This window comes from Cinclus cinclus, chromosome 6 (genome assembly GCF_963662255.1).
Source record: "Cinclus cinclus chromosome 6, bCinCin1.1, whole genome shotgun sequence".
In the NCBI taxonomy this organism is placed as follows: Eukaryota; Metazoa; Chordata; class Aves; order Passeriformes; family Cinclidae; genus Cinclus; species Cinclus cinclus.
This window is the reverse complement of record NC_085051.1, coordinates 60,382,697-60,399,226: the sequence shown is the minus strand read 5'-3', so window position 1 is coordinate 60,399,226 and position 16,530 is coordinate 60,382,697. Positions and strand designations below refer to the sequence as shown.

General features: G+C 57.5%; 2 protein-coding genes across 2 annotated transcripts; both read left to right on the top strand.

The window, feature by feature from the left end:
• The first annotated feature begins 851 nt into the window (after nt 1–851).
• Nucleotides 852–4,433, top strand: PTGDR (prostaglandin D2 receptor). The gene is made up of 2 exons (XM_062495228.1): nt 852–1,667; nt 4,166–4,433. Exons 1-2 carry the CDS (start codon nt 852–854, stop codon nt 4,430–4,432), a joined length of 1,083 nt encoding a protein of 360 aa, XP_062351212.1. The 3' UTR covers nt 4,433.
• A 6,139-nt stretch (nt 4,434–10,572) lies between these two features.
• PTGER2 (prostaglandin E receptor 2) lies at nt 10,573–14,202 on the top strand. Its single transcript, XM_062495300.1, has 2 exons — nt 10,573–11,412; nt 13,960–14,202. Exons 1-2 carry the CDS (start codon nt 10,573–10,575, stop codon nt 14,200–14,202), a joined length of 1,083 nt encoding a protein of 360 aa, XP_062351284.1.
• Nucleotides 14,203–16,530: the final 2,328 nt, after the last annotated feature.

The following is a 16,530-nucleotide window of genomic DNA, read 5'->3' as shown; positions in this document are numbered from 1 at the left end:
TGTGGGATGGGCTGCAGGTAGATGTGGCACCTGCTCAGGTTGAATCATATCATGGAATCCCAGAATTGTTTGGGTTGGAGGGGATGTGAAAGATCATCCCGTTCCCACCCTCCTGCCGCGGGCATTTCCACCGCATCAGCTTGGCTTCTGTCCTGTGACACCCCCAGAGAATCAGCCCCAGCCCCCTTCCCTGTCACCCCGGGGGCTCAGTCCCAGCCCTGGGCCCTGTCACCCCTCCAAGGGCTCAGTTTCCCCCGCTCCCGAGTGCTTGGACCCAGCTCCCCCACCCATAACCCCTCCGGGGCTCAGCCCTGTTCCCCCACCCCCGAGGGGCTCAGCTCCAGCTCCCTCCCCTCCAGTGTCTCACCCCAGAGTCCCTCATCCTCACCCCCGGCACTCACCCCCGGCCCCTTCCCCTCCCTCTTCCCGGGAGCCTCGGTTCTCCCGGGGGAGCAGCGCAACCCCCCCGCCCCGCAGCCGAGCTCCGACGGCCGGGGCGGGCCGGGCGGCGACAAGGGGCTGTCCCGGGGGCAGAGCCCGATTGCACTGCACCTCCTCCTCCTCCTCCCTCTCTCTCTCTGCGGCGGGGGCCACCCGCCCCGCCGGGACAGTCGCCACCGGCAGGCGCGACGCGGCGCGGTCCGTCCATCCGTCCATCCATCCATCCATCCATCCATCCATCCATCCATCCCATCGCATCCCGGCTCGCTGCGGGACATCACCCCCGTGCGGTGCGGGATTTTATCCCATCCCGGTGCGGTGCGGGATTTTATCGCACCCTGGTGCATCGCGGGACATCCCGAGGCGGAGCGGGGCATCCCTCGCATCCCATCCCGGCGCGGGCCATTCCGATGGAGACCCAGGGCTACCGCTGCCGCAGCAGCCGCTACATCGAGAGCGGGCAGTCGGCCGTGCCCAGCTCGGTGCTGTTCGCCGCCGGGCTACTGGGGAACGTCCTGGCCCTGCTGCTGCTGGGCCAGCACCGGCGGCGTTCCCGGTCGCCCGGGGGCCGCCCGCCGCGGGTGTCGGCGTTCTACGTGCTGGTCAGCGGGCTGGCTGTCACCGACCTGCTGGGCAAGTGTCTGATCAGCCCCATCGTGCTGGCAGCCTACGCCTACAACCGCAGCCTCAGCGAGCTGGGGCCGGGGGGCCGCGGCGAGGACCAGCCGGGGGTGCTCTGCCAGCTCTTCGCCTTCCTCATGGCTTTCTTCGGGCTCGCCCCCACCCTGCTGCTGCTCGCCATGGCGCTGGAGTGCTGGCTTTCCCTGGGGCATCCCTACTTCTACCGGCGGCACCTGACTCGCCGCTTGGGTGCCACGCTGGGGCCGGTGGCGGCCGGGCTGTGCGCTCTGTTCTGCGCCCTGCCCCTGCTGGGTTTCGGGGCGCCCATGCAGTACTGCCCGGGCACTTGGTGCTTCATCCGGATGGCCGGAGGTGGTCCAAGCCAGCTGGGCTTCCCCGTGCTCTACGCCAGCCTGATGGGTTTGTTGGTGCTGGCCATCGTGGCGTGCAACGTGAGCAGCATGCGGCACCTGTACGGCATGGCCCGGCGGCAGCCCCGGCGCGGGGCACCCCCCGCCACCGCCCCGCGCATGGAGGAGCTCGATCACCTCGTCCTGCTGGGGCTCATGACCGTCCTGTTCACCGTCTGCTCCCTGCCGCTCATCGTGAGTAAATCCCACTGCCCCCCGCCCCCGGGAAAATCCCCCTGCTCCTGGGAGGGTGGGTGGTTGCCGTGGTCCCTCGCCTGGGGTCTTTCATTGCATGAAATCCCTTGGGAAATGTCTTTTCCTCAGCGCCATCCCCTCACAGGGAGGTTGGGTTGAGGGTTTGGCCCCCTTGGAATAGTCCCTCACCCTGTCCATGGGGGTCAGGCCGTTGTTAAAGCACCCTGGAATATCCCCCCAGCCCCTGGCCCTGGGAGTGTGAGTGGTTGCTTTGGCCCTTCTCAAATCCCCACCACCCCATGCCCCAGGGGTTGGTCGTTGCATTAATTCATTTGGAAAAAAATATCTGTTCTTAGCACCATCTCCTCACAGGGAGGTTGGGTTGAGGGTTTGGCCCCCTTGGAATAGTCCCCCCACCCTGTCCATGGGGGTCAGGCCGTTGTTAAGAACCCTGGAATATCCCTGCCACCAGCACCACTCACTCCTGGGGGGTCAGAGCACTGATTTTGGGATAAACTGACACCACCAGCAGCTCCTAGGGGCCAAGACTTTGCCTCCTTCTAAATCCTCCCCCACTCTGCCCACAGAGACCAGGTCATTGCCTAAAACTCCTTGGAATAAACCTCCCATCACCACCACCCACTCCCAGGGGCTCAGGGTTTGTTTTGGCCCTTTGGAATAAACTCTGGAACCACCACCCACTCCTGGAGGTGCCAGGGGGTTCATTGCTTTAGTCTCCTGTGAGTAACCCATCCCTGCCACCCTCTAGGATCCTCTCCAAGGGTCAGGTTATTACTTTAATCCCCCTGGAATAAGTCGTCGTTGTCGTCGTCCCCCCCCCCGACTCCACTCTCCCATTCTGGGAGGTTCCTCACCCTCAACACAGGCACCACATCCCCAGTCCTCAAATTACTTAAATTAATTCAATAAATTAGATTTATTTAAGTTAAAGGTTATCCTTTAACCCTCATGGAATAACCCTCCAGCAGCACCACTCTGTGCCAGAGGTACTGGGTGGGGGGGGGGGGGGGTCAGTTAATCAGGTAATGACTTTGTCCCCCCTCTGAATGTCCCCAGCCCTGTCCCAGGGATCGGACTGTTGCTTTAATCCCCATGGAATAACATCCAACACCCATCCTGGGATGAGGGAAGCTAATTCATTGTTTAATCCTCCTGGAACAACCACAACAACCTCACCACCCTGTCCTGGGGGTTGATTTATTGCTCAAACTTCCTTGGAATATTTGCACCCCCCTCCACCCCACTCTGTCCTGGGGAGGGCCATTCCATTGCCCCCTCCCTAGAATACCCAATCCCAGCACCACATTCCCAGGGGTCAGTTCATTGTTTTAACCCCCTGAAATAATCCCCTCATCATCACCACTCTGTCCCAGAGGTGTTGGAGGGGTCGGGTAGTTATTTCAGTCCCATCTGAGTGTCACCCACCCCATCCCAGGGATGACTTTGCTGCTTTAACTTCCCTGGAATACCCCCCCCCCCCCCCCCCATCACTGCCCCTCTGTTCCTCCGAGGTTGCCCCCGAGGGGTTTAAGGTTTGGGGAGGGAGGGGGGGTCAGTTCATTTCATCCCAATAACCCCCCATTCCCACCCCATCATACCCCTCAAAAATTCCCCATTCCCACCCCATTAGGCCCTTCAATAACACCTATCCCCACCCTTATCAGACCCTTTAAAAGCCCCCATTCCCACCTCCGTGTCCCAAAGCTGCTGGCTAGATCCAGCTCCCTTTGAACCCCACTGAATGATGCCCTGAAATCCTTTCGCTTCTTCCTCAGGGATGGGAGGCCCCTGGCAGGAGAGAGCCCTTGCTGCCCCTTCCTCCCCCATTCCCATGTCTGGATCCTGCAGTGCCACCTTTCCACCACCCTCTGCAGACAGAGCTGGTGCCACGGGCAGGGCCCCCACGAGATCAGGGTGGGGGAGTGTGCGTGGGTGCTGCCACTGCCCTTGGTGACAATTTCCACATCCCCTTCCTGTCACCTCTGTCACATCTGGAACAGTACCGTGAGGTATCAGCCACCAGCAGGCCTGGCACAGCTGGGCTCGTCCTGGTTTTGTGACCACCCCAGTGGTCCTCAACCAGGATGAATCCCTGCTGTTTTACCCAATGGATGCCAGATCCAATTCCCGTGTCAACGGGGGCAGCACGAGTGGGGTGCTCCAGCCTTGGGGACAGAGCAGCACCCGCCAAGGCTGGACTATTCCTTCATCCATGAAAAATTCCTGGTCACTGGGATTTTCAGCTCTAACATCCCTGTCCCGATACTATGCTATCCCTGAGCTGTGACCACCCACGACCCATCCCCACAACCCACGAAACATCCTGATGCGATCCACGACGATACTAAGGGCTTAAAACTTCTTTTGCTGCCCTCACAGGACCACAGCAAGTCCTCCCTTATTCCCCTATTTCCCCTTCTTTAATTTCCCCTCATTCCCTGGATTATTTTATTGATTTTTTTTTTTTTTTTTGCCAGATCCGGGCGTACATGGGAGCCTTCGCTGCGGATTTCAACGAGAACGCCGACCTGAGCGCGCTGCGCTTCCTCTCCGTCAACTCCATCGTGGACCCCTGGGTCTTCATCATCTTCCGCACGTCCGTGTTCCGAACCTTCATGCGCCGCGTGTGCCGGGGGCTCGGCTCGCGCAAAGCCTCGCTCAGAGGCTCCAGCCCGGCGGGTGAGGGCCAGTTCTGTCCCCCGGGCTGGCACAGGACAGATCCCCCTCAGCTCGGCATCCCCTGAGCTCGCCACGGATGAGGATGAGGATGAGGACGAGGAGCGAGCCTTCGGCCCCGCAGCCCCGCCCAGGGCGGTGGCAGGCAGGGGCAGCGTCCAGCCAGGGATGCTGTGAAGGTTTTCTGTCCCCTCCCCAGGCTGCGTTTTGTCCCGGAGAGGAGCCGGGATGGGGCTCCCGGGGATCTGGGAATGTTGTGAGCAGCAGCAGCAGCAGCGCTTTGGGGAGGGTTTTGGGGAGCGCCCGGCTCCAGGAAGGCAGGAGGGGTTTGGAGTGTGGTTCAGGGCAGTGGGGACAAACAGGGAGGAGAAGTGTGGGTGTGTCCCCCATGGAATAAAAGTGGTTCAGTGTTTCATCTCCTTGTCCTGTGCATGATCCCATTCCATGCCAGTAAACCCCCCATGCCAAGGGGGTTTATCCAGATCTGGTTTGGGGCGTCCCCAGACTACGTGAGGAATAGGAGGGACTCAGAAATTTGAGCAGCAGTTCCTGGTGTGAGGAAGAGCTGGATGCAGGTGGAATTCATCCCTGCCCAGGATCTTCCCTATTCCCAAGGCAGGGCTGTGGTTTATCCGCCCTTATCCTGCTCTTCTCTGGAAAACTCTGAGCACTGATGTTGCATTTGTGTTCTTCAGCCATACCTGTTCTGCTGTAATTATTTCAATTCACTATTTATGACTGTCCTGGGCCTTAATGAGAGCAGTAATTGAGAGAACACAGAGCCTGGCATGCACAAGCTCTCGGTGCAAGTGAGCGATTGTTTTAATGGAAGATCCATTTCCGCTCAACCACATATAATAACTGGATTTAATTTTTGCCTCAAGTGACCATTTAGGCCAAAAAAAATTACGATGACCAAGTGTTTAGTGCCCTTGGAGTAGACAGAGAATTTCTCTCCTCTGTTTAGCTAAGCCTTGCAAGGTGCAGCCGTGTTCCTGCCTGCTCTCACGTGATGTTTACTCTTGGTGTCAAACAGATTCTGGTTTTCAAGGAACAATATCTTGGTGCTTTATGGAGGTGACCTGCTGGAGCTGGCTCTGGCTGTTTCTCCCAGCTGGAGAAAAGGGCAGAGCTGTGTTTGGGGATGTTTTGGGGGTACCTGAGAACTGCTGGCTCGGTGCCTCTCCTTGGGGTTTTCCAAGGAGAAAGAAGGAAATGAGGGTTGGTTCATGGATTGGTTTCATGTTACTGGCCTGGTATTGACTTGGAGATGGCTGACGTGGGGCTGCAGAGTCAACAGCTCCGAGCCTGCTCCGTGGCTTTCCCAGGGTTTGTTCCACCGCAGCCGGATGAGATAACAGCCCTGGAAAACTTTGTTGTTGTCCCCCCTGAACCGGGATCTCCCCCAAACCTATCTGTGCTCCACTCAGGACAGAGAGAGCAGGCACGGTCAGGGAGGGAGTGCTCAGCAATGTAGAATCATGAAATGATCACCGAGGTGGGATAGGATTTCCAAGCTCCTGGATCCAGCATTAACATGAACTGAGGGTGCTCTGAGTGTGCAGGGCATCATCTGCCTGTGATTCCTGTGAGCGTTCACTCCTGGAGATGCCTTGCCCCAGGAGAAGTCCCTGCCCCAGGAGAAGTCCCTGCCCCGGGAGACATCCCTGACCCAGGAGAGGTCCTTGCCCCATGATGTGTGTGTGTCTATATCTCAGGATAACCATGATCCATGGAAATCAGTAATTAAACTGACACAAACCAAATTAGCTTCTTTATTAAGGAGCAAAAATAGACTCCACCTGAGCCCCAAGACGATGCAAACACCACATCACTGACCCTTCCGTGATTTTCTCATCTCAGAAAATAAATCATGGAGCCATGAGTGAACCCCCATCTCTGCAGCATCCCCTCTCCCTGGCTGGGACCACACATTTTCCAGTGACCTTGACACGCTCCTCTGGCTTGGGCAGCACTTTTAATCAGGATCCTGCCCTTCCTGGTGTCCTACCTGCTGTGGGAACAGACTTGGAGTCTCCAGCCAGCCACTGCTGCCTCCGGGAGAGCCAAGGGACAGCCGCAGCCAGAGAGGTTTGGGTTTGGGGCTGCAGCCAGGGCGGCTTCCCGGAGGATAAATCCTCGCTCCCGGGTGTTCCCGGGGCTGGGCTGCCGTGTCACAGCCCTCGCCAGAGATGGCAGCACGTCCCCAGGCAGGGCCAGGCTCCGGCTGGCCGAGCACAAGGAGCCAGGAGGCCACGGATGCTCTCCACCCCGAGCTGGTCCCTTGGGCACCCCATTCTTCAGTGCCTCAACACGAACAGTTTGGGGCTTCAGGAATTATGTCAAAGCTTAGGCCCCCTCCTTTACTGAATCTGGGAACAATCAAAATAAGAGGAAAAGAAAATATAAATTAAATAAGAATTGAAATGAAAAATCCCGGCAGTGCGCGGGTTGGTTGTAAATGTTGCTAAAAAGGAACCAAAAAAGCCCAGGGGGCTCTGGGAGCTCCAGCCGAGGAGGTGAGAGCAGATGTGAAGCCTTCCCTGAGCACATCCTTCCCCCAGGCTCCTCCACTGCTCAGTCATCCCCCTCGGGACCCCTCCGTGCCAGAGCACTCCTGTGCCAGCCATTCCCGAAGGGACAGACCTGACACTTAATGGAGGCAATAAAGACACACTGCTCAGCTCCAGGCTGTAGCTCCACGCCAACGATGCTCTTTTGGGGGCTGTTTTATGTCCCTGTCACCCTCCAGCACTGCCAGCTTCCTTCTCCCTCGCTGCCACTGCTGCCACGAGCATCACCTCTCCCTGCATCCCAGTCCTTTCCTGGACATAAATCACTCTCAGGGTGTTTTTTTTGGTTTTTTTTTTTTTCCCAGCTCACGAAATCCAGGCACAACTTTGCTGAAGATCATTTCCCGACAAATTGTTTCGTTCTTGCAAAGAGCCTTTTTTTTTTTTCTTATTGTTGCCTGCCTGCATTTTTCAACTATTCTGGAAGCAGGGAGGCGCGTGCCTGGGCAGGCAGCTGTGCCAGAGCTGCCAGGAACCCCAGCCAGCCCAGGAGTGGCTTCATTTATTTTTTAACCCATGCGCCCAGGTGCTGGTAGAGGATAACAAGGCAGCAAAACCTGGACTCGTTTTCCCAGGATGGGGAGTGAGGCTGCTGGAAGCACTGGAACACGAGGTAAAGGATGGGAAGGCTTCAGGAGAGAAGTGTTGTCAGGTTGGGGGTTCGGTTAAAAAGAGATGAAATCCACTCACCATAAACTGGAGGGCTGGACTCCTCTGTGTCCCTGGTGCCAGAGCTGTCCTTTAAAATCCACCAAGGATGGAGCAGGATCCCAACACCCTCTCCCAAATACAGGCAGCAAACTCCAGAGGTTGAGTTAGGAGTTCATGAAATTTCCCTACAAGCCCAGAGTGTTTCCTCTAACTGGGCCAAGCCTGGAAGTCTTCTTTTAGGGAAAACAATGCCAACGAACCTTGAGAGGATGAATGAGGTGTTGGAGTGTGACCAGAGAAGGAAATGGAGCTGGGAAAGTGTCTGGAGCACCAAGAGAGGCTGAGGGAGCTGGGAAGGGGCTGAGCCTGGAGCAAAGGAGGCTCAGGGGGGACCTTGTGGCTCTGCACAACTCCCTGACAGGAGGGGACAGCCAGGGGGGATTTGGGATCTGCTCCAGGGAACAGGGACAGGAGGAGAGGGAACAGGCTTAAGCTGCCCTGCATCCCTGGAGGAATTTAAAAGCTGTGAGGATGTGGCACCTGGGGACATGGCTCAGTGATGGCCTTGGCAGGACTGGAGGAACAGTTGGACTTGATGTCTTAGAGGACTTTTCCAACTTAAATAATTCTAGGATTTGATATGGCCCTCACTAGAGGCAAGACACAGGCTAAACATGGAAGCAAAGGGAAGAAAACAAACACTTCCCAAGGCAGGACAGATTGTACCAAGCAGCCTGTTCCTGGTTTTCAGCTCAGAAGGGGGAATGAAAAAACAAAAGCCCAGCAATTTTCCTATTATTGCAGAAAAATCCCATCAGAGACAACTGTCAGTGGAGAAGCCTGAAGCCCCAGAAGGGTATTTAAGGTTCCATTAGCTGCCAGGAAAAATGAGCTCCAGAAGAAGCCAAAACCCCTTCCTGAGCTGTGACACGGAATGCCAGAAAGGAGCGGGAGGCTGGGAAAAGCCTTGGAGCAACCCCTCTATGTGGTGCCTGCTTGGAAAAGATCCCTGGATGGGCAGACGTCATGGATCAGGACAGGATTCAGCCTCAGCTGAATTTGTGGGTGGCACAAAGGAGGGCTGAGCGTGCCAGGGTCACCAGCCCTCTGGAGTCAAAAAGGATGGCTCCCACCAACAGATGTGTCCATGTGCTTTGGTGCTGTGCTGGATCAGGACTGGAAGCAGGGTTAAAAGAACTCCTGGGAGGTGTTTTCCTGTTTCACCTGTGTTGAGGTCGTCTGGGACGGTTAAAACACCGTCCCCTCCATCCCAACCATTGATTTGAAAATGGGAACAGAGCTGGAGCTGTGGCTTTGCCACCTCACCCTCAGCTCATCCTCCTCACCACGCTGAAGAGTTGTGTGAGAGAAGAAAGCCAAGCCAGGACTAGGAGTGGCCCCTCAGAACTGGAGGTGCTGTCACAAACCGCAGTTCACCCGGCCCCTCGAGTTTGCCATGCTCCGTATTTCCTTTGCGAAGTTCCTGTTACAAAAAGCGTGGTTTTAAAAATAACAGCCAAACCCACTCGTGGGTCTGCAACCTGCTATGTCAGTGCTGGAGTCATCGCTGCTGCAGGGTTGCACTGAGGTTTGAGGGACCAGGTGTATGGAGTAAATTAAAAATTTAATTGTTACCGTTGTTGGAACAGCCCCAGGACCACAGGGGGTAAAAGATTTTCTATCCTTGAGGTATACTGGAAGTTACCTGTGAAGCGCCAAGTGCTTAAATAAAAGCAGCTTGAGTGAGGGTTGGTGTCCTGAAGGATGGAGAGAGAATCTGAGGCCACTGCGATCGATCCCTGGATGTGTTCCAGGATGGATGAGCCTTGGAGCAGCCTGGGATGGTGGAAGGTGTTCCTGCCCATGGCAGAGGGTGGGACTGGATGGGCTTTAAGGTCATGGCCACACAGGCTGCACTCCTCTGATGACATATAGGACAAGGCGACAATGGGGACACGGCATGGTGCCAGCCATGGGGCAGGGAGCTCTCCATGGGTTCCTCTGGGGCCATGGGAATTCCCCTGCACAGTCTGGGCTCATCTGAGACTCCGGGCTCAGAAGGTTTCGGGGTCCTGGAGCCAGCCCCGGGGCCAGCTGGAGCTGGCTGTGCCTCTGGGCTCCCCGAGCACCACTGGGAACCTCTGACTATGCCAGGGGCTCCTGGATGGGCAATGGGATTCCTGGATTAGAGCTGGGACAGAGTGTGACCCAGGACTGGGATTGGTCGTGAGAGCGATCCCAGGCTGGCACCAGGACTCCTGGAGCTGTGCCGGGCTTGGCCCTGAGAGCTGCTCCTGGTCTGGCACAGGGACTGCCCGTGCCTTGGGGCGCTCAGAGCCGCACCGGGCTCCTGGACCGGCACCGGGGCTCTTGGACCGGCACCGGCGCCGATCAGTAAGAGATGCTCCCCATCAGGCAGTAGCTGGGCATGTCGGAGCTGGGGCTGGATCAGAGCGGGGACTGTCCCAGCGATCCCGGGGCCGCCCCGGCACTCCCGGCCCGGCACCGGGGCTCTCAGACCGGTACCGGTACCGGGACCGGCCGTGCCCGGGGCTCTCAGACCGGTACCGGGACCGGCCGTGCCCGGGGCTCTCAGACCGGTACCGGGATTGGCCGTGCCCGGGGCTCTCAGACCGGTACCAGTACCGGGACTGGCCGTGCCCGGGGCTCTCAGACCGGTACCGGGACCGGCCGTGCCCGGGGCTCTCAGACCGGTACCGGGACTCTCGGTCCGGCCAGGCTCGGTCCGTGCACATCCCCCGCCTGCGCTCCGTCCATCCCTGCGAGCGCAGTGCCGGGGGGGCCCGGGGCGGTGCCGGGGGTGCCCGGGGCGGTGCCGGGGGTGCCCGGGGCGGTGCCGGGGGGGCCCGGGGCGGTGCCGGGGGCGGCGGGCGGGGCGGTGCGGTCGGGGCGGGCGGTGCCGGTGCCGGTGCCGGTGCCGGGGCAGTCGGCGGCCGCAGTCGGACGTGCGGAGGCGGTGCGGGATGAACGAGACGGGCCGGGCGTGCGACGGAGCAGCGCTGCCGGCCGGGGCTCGCCCGCTGGTCAGCGCACTCATGTTCTCGGCCGGGCTCCTGGGCAACCTCCTGGCGCTGGGGCTGCTCCTGCGCGGCCGTCGCGGGCCCCGCCAGCGCCCGCCCGCGCTGTTCCACATCCTGGTGCTGGCCCTGGTGGTCACCGACCTGCTGGGCACCTGCTCCGTCAGCCCCTTGGTGCTCGCTTCCTACCACCGCAACCTCACCCTCACCGCCCTGGCCCGCGGAGGGCACGTCTGCTTCTATTTCGGCTTTGCCATGAGCTTCTTCGGCCTCGCCACGATGCTCATCCTCTTCACCATGGCTCTGGAGCGCTGCCTGGCCCTGGGGCGGCCGTATTTCTACGAGCGCTTCCTGAGCCCCCGCACGGGGCTGGTGGCCCTGCCGGCCATCTACACCTTCTCGGCCGCCCTGTGCTCTCTGCCGCTGGTGGGCTTCGGGCGCTACGTCCAGTACTGCCCCGGCACCTGGTGCTTCATCCAGATGCACCTGGGTTCCCACCAGAGCAACCGGGATGTGGCGGGGCTGAACGTCACCTTCTCGCTGCTCTACGCCACCCTGCTCCTCTTCCTCATCCTCGCCGTGCTGCTCTGCAACCTGAGCGTCATCGTGAACCTGGCCCGCATGCACCGCCGCGGGCAGAGGACGCGCCGGGTCACCACCCTGGAGCGGCCCCGCGCCGCCACCGGCTGCGGCCGCCGCATGTTCTCCATGGCCGAGGAGATCGACCACCTCCTGCTGCTCTCCATCATGACCATCACCTTCGTCATCTGCTCCCTGCCCTTCACGGTGAGTGTCACTGTCTGTCCCCAGGGTGGGGTCACTCTCCCCGGCACCCGCGTTTCTCTTCTGGCCTGTGTAAATCTTCCCCCAGCTCTGCTGGCCAAACCTCGAGGACTGAGGTCAAAGCTCTGCTGTTCTTAAAGCTTGGGAGAGCCCAGCTCAGCCATGAGCTTGGCAATTTGTACATCACCTGGGGAGTGGTGGGAATCAATCCCTGTATCCCCAGTGCCAGGAGGATGGGGTGGCAGGAGGATGGAGTGGCAGAATGGAGTGGCGGGAGGATGGGGTGGCAGGAGTGCATTACAACAGATGGGGTGGCAGGAGGATGTGGCAGCAGGAGCAGAGTGCACTCCCACCCCGCAGAGGCTCTGAGGCCAGGCTGTGTGGCTCAGGCAGGGACAGGCTGGGGGTCGCCTGGACTACACAGCATCACTGCGATTCCCAGGATCCAGGAGCTCATGGTGGAGGAGTGAGGGATGCAAAACAACCAATTACACTTCTAGAGATGTGAGGAAGGGGCTGCCCTGGGCTGGAGGCAGTGGATATCCGTGCTGAGCAGGATGAATTATTCCATATTTCTGCGGCTGGAAGTGTGCAGATTCCATCCCTGGAGATGCAGGAGGCTGCACCCACTTCGCTGTTAGACAGCAATTTCTGCTCCCCTGCAACAGCACCGAGGCACAGGCACAGAGACGGGAGACTTCTGGGAACAGAGATCTGTCACAGCAGCCACAGCACGTGTCATCCCCAGGGATATGCCCACATCCCGTGCCCCATCCATGCACGAGGTTTCCAGCAGAAATCCAGGATCAAAACAACCAAGTGAGGAAGTGGAGGGAGTGAGTGCCCTGCTCTGTCTGGGCTCTCCCCTCCCAAGGGCCACTTTTCATCCATCCAAGTGCTTTTCCACCAGGAGCATTGATGGCTCCAGAGTGTCTCCAGCCCCTCCCTGGGTGTATGAGCCCCCCAGTGCAGGAGGTCAATTGGTCCCACTATAAATGATCCCATCAAGGCTGGGAGCACGCCCAGTGCTAATTTCATACTCTTGGTGTTAAATAGACTCTACCTCCCCTTCACGCTCCCTTGCTTTTCCTTAGGGAAAAGGAAATAACCACAGGATACAGCCGAGCCATGGTTTTAGGACAAAGGAGTCATGTCCAGATGCTCGTGAGCATCCCAATTCCCTGAGAGACATTTCACTCCTGACCATGAGCCCACACATGAAGGACAGCTCTTCCCGTGTCCCCAAAAAAAGCTCCAGTTTGGCTGCTTGTGGTCAGTGGGAAGTGGAACCCCTCGTGGGCAGGGCCCCGTGAGTGTGCTTGGGGCAGAGGGGCTGGGAAAGCAGCCCCCGCCGGGATCCCATGGGCCCTGTGGTGGCAGATTTAACCTCATCCAGAGCCAGCTTCCCTTTTCCCATCGCCCTGCTCCCATGTGGGGCTGCGCTTTGGCAGCAGCTCAAACCCAGCTGCCTCCTTGGGGTGACACTTTCTCTCCTGTCCCCGGCTGCCCACAGCAGCCACCGCTCCTCCCAGGAGCAGCCCAGGCACACGAAGCCACGAGGCCACAAATTCCTTCCCAAAACACGCCGGAGCTTGGAAATGCTGCGGATGTGCCGCGCCAGGGTGGTACCCAGCGGATCCCGGGCAGGGGAGGGATGCTCCTGCTGCCCATCCCCATCCAAGCATCTCCCCAGCCCGGAGCGAGGGGGTGGCGAGTGACCCGAATGAGTAAGGAGTGCTGAGTCACCGTTCCAGGAAGCCCCGCGGGCTGTGATGAGTCAGCAGTCGCAGGAAGGACCGGCAGGTCCAGCACCCCTCATCCTCTCCATCTCCCACGTTCACTGCTCCCGTGTGGTCTCAAGGTGAGAGACACCACTTCCTCCAGCAGCCACGGGTTTAATTGTGGCTCTTAAACCTGGCTTGGCCTTCATTTAAAGTTCACTTAAACCCACGGAGTCGGTAAATTTGCCGTGACAGCCCAAATCGCCCCTAAAGAGGTGCCTGGGGGGCAGGTCCTGTGATTTCTCCCTGTGATTTCTCTCTGGTTGAGGGAGGTGACTGTGAGACCCCACTGCAGTGCTGGGGTCCTTCCAGCACAGGAAGGATGTGGAACTGTTGGAGTGAGTCCAAAGAAGGCACCAAGTTGATTAATGGGATGGAGCAGCTGTGCTGTGAGGAAAGGCTGGGAGAACTGGGATTGTTCACCCTGGAAAAAAAAAGTGCTTGGGGCCACCTAATTCTGACCAGTACTTGAAAGGAACTATAGGAAAGATGGAGAAAGACTCTTTACAAAACCCTGGAGGGACAGGACAAAAGAGAAATGGATTCAAAGTGACAGAGAAGAGTTTTAGATGGGATACTGGGAAAAAATTCTTTTACTGTGAGGGTGGTGAGGCCCTGATACAGATTGTCCAGCGAAGCTGTGTCTGGAAGGGTCCCAGTCCAGCTTGGAGGGGGCTTGGATAAACCTGGGGTAGCGGAACGGTGGGAGGGGGTGGAACAAGAAGGTTTTTGAACTCCTTCCTAACCTACCTCACCCCTGATTCCGCAGATCCGTGCCTACGTGAACAAGTTCAGCGAGGAAGAGGCCGACCACGAGTGGGACCTGCTGGCCCTGCGCTTCCTTTCCATCAACTCCATCGTGGATCCCTGGGTGTTTGCCATCCTGAGGCCGCCGGTGCTGCGCCTCATGCGCTCCGTGCTGTGCTGCCAGGTCACCCCCACGGCCCCGGGTGGCCACGCTGTGTCCCCTGCTGTCACCAAGCTGGCACAGCCGGAACTCTGCGGGCAGTAGATCCGTAGATTCCAGGAGAATCCTGCCTCCTGACAGGTGTTGAGGAAGCTCTGCCTTAGGGCTCGTCCAGAGATGTGTGGCTGGGCAGGGTGGAGGTGGCTCAGGTGTCACCTGGGAATGCCACTGTGGCCTCTCGCAGGGACAGAAGTACAGCGGGACGAGGTTGGAAAGGATGATGAGTCCCTGGGTGCTGCTGTCACCCTTAGGGCTGGTCCCACCTGGAGAAAGGCTCAGCCCTGCTGGGGAGGGGCAGGGGTGAAGCTTGGGGGGCTTTGCTGTAACCCCATGGCTGGGGGGTGTTGGGAAGCAGAGATTCCTGCTGGTGTGTTTCCCAGCAAGGTTTTTCGGGATGCAGGCAGGGCCACAGTTCCTGGAGATGGGGCTGGGTGGCTGCAAGCACCCGTCTGTGTCCCCAGATCCATAAGGATTGGGAAGGAGAGGAAGGGAGAAGTGTATCCTTAAAAATTCCCCATTTTTGTAGACTGGTTGCCTAAAGAAATGGACTTTTTCAGGGCCAGGTCTGTGTGCTCCTGTCTGTCTGTTTGTCTGTCCAACACCCCTGAGATTTTAGGCACCGATGAGTCCCTGAGGGGCACTAAGGTACTAAAAAAACCAAATTTTGGCACATCCTTGTCACTGTGATGGAGCGGAGCAGCCTCTCCTCAGCACCCATTTGGAAATTCCCTTTGCCCCGTGATTTTTGCAAGAGCCAACAAAGGGAATAAAGAGCCTGATCAGGGAATGGTCACAGCCATGAGCTTCACCCACATCCAGGGTGGTGCTGCTGGTGAGGTCTGGGCTTGTCCTTGACTGGGACAAATATTTATTTAAAATAAAATTAAAAAAAATCAATAAAAGTGCAAAACCAACTGAAAACCAGGTCATCAATCCTGCCCTGTTGGGCAGCATCCTTCAACACCACTATTTTGTTTTCTGGGATTCCTCTTGCTCTTTGGGACTCCAGGATTGTTCCCACTGGGATGAGGAGCATCCAATTCCACATCCCAGGGGCACCACTGGCATTAGGAATTTTCTTGTGGCTCCCATTTGAGCAGCATCCAGCACACCCAGTGGCATTTGTGCAATTCTGAGTGTGGAGTCTCATTTGGGAGCTGCAGCTCTGCTCAGGGAGCCCAAAGGTGCCGAGATTTGAGGCTTTTCTGTGGTTTGTGAATCAAGGTGATGTTAAAAAATATTTTTTTTAAGAGTTATTATTTAAATATTAAATGTCTCTCTCAAAGGAGCCTGCTGAATCATGCATGAGTTTGTGCCTGTGATGCTCCTCAGGGTATATCTGGCTCCTGGAGGAAATGTGGGATGAAACCACAGGGATGGGGGGAAAGAGCAGCAGGAGAGGCTGGCTGGGGGAAGTGGGCACCTCCAATTTCGTGAAAAGTGGCAATAAACTGTGTTTTACAGATGCAGAATGACATTTTTTTTTACTGGAGCTACAGAAATCTCCCCACGCCATCTCAGAGTCCTTCCCTAAAACCTGCTTGTCCCACAGCCAGGAAAGGCAGGCAAAAAGGTCCCACCTGTTATCAAAACACAACCCCCAAAAATACCCACCCTAAAAAAAGGCAGAATTGAGATCACTTCTGTCAGGCAGCCAAAGTCCACAGGAAGTTTCCTGGCCTCCCAAATGAGTGTGGGCAGATGTCAGGCAGGGGCTGCTGTTGCTCAAGTGGGTTTTTGGCAGCACCCTTTAGCAGGGGGTGTGGAATTTTAGGGATAGGGTTTCCAGATGTGCCTGCTCATGGGGGTGAAGCTGGGGTGCTCCCCACACTGATGGAATGTCATTAATCCTGGTGCCAACCTTGGGAACCCGAATTTGGCACTATCCCACCCAGCACTTGGAGGGCGCAGCTGTTCCTTCCCAAATTATTCCCTCATCCATGCACACAGCAGGAGGATGAACAAATTCTGGGCTCAGTTTTGGTGCTCCCATCATGTCTCAGGATGTGCTCCGATGAAAAAGGAGCCAGAAACTTTGGGAAGAGCCTTGAGTCCTTGAGCTTTATTTATCTGGATGGTCATGACCTGGTTGCTCACGCTGGTATTTCAGGACCAGTTGTCTAATTCTCCTCTAAGCCAGAGGGGATGGCTGCCTGGTGTGCAAAAGATAGAAAGAAAATTTTTTTAAAAGTGGGGAAAATGTTGGAAATGGCAAGGAGGTCGCATCCTGCAGGGACAGAACGTGACAGGGTGGGAAGAGAACCCAGCAGGATCCGTGGCACAACCCAAAGGCAGGATTCTCCCAGCATCCGAGGATTCTCTCCTGCCAGCCCCCAGCTCCTCTGCTGACCACTAATTACCAGCTACTTGTTT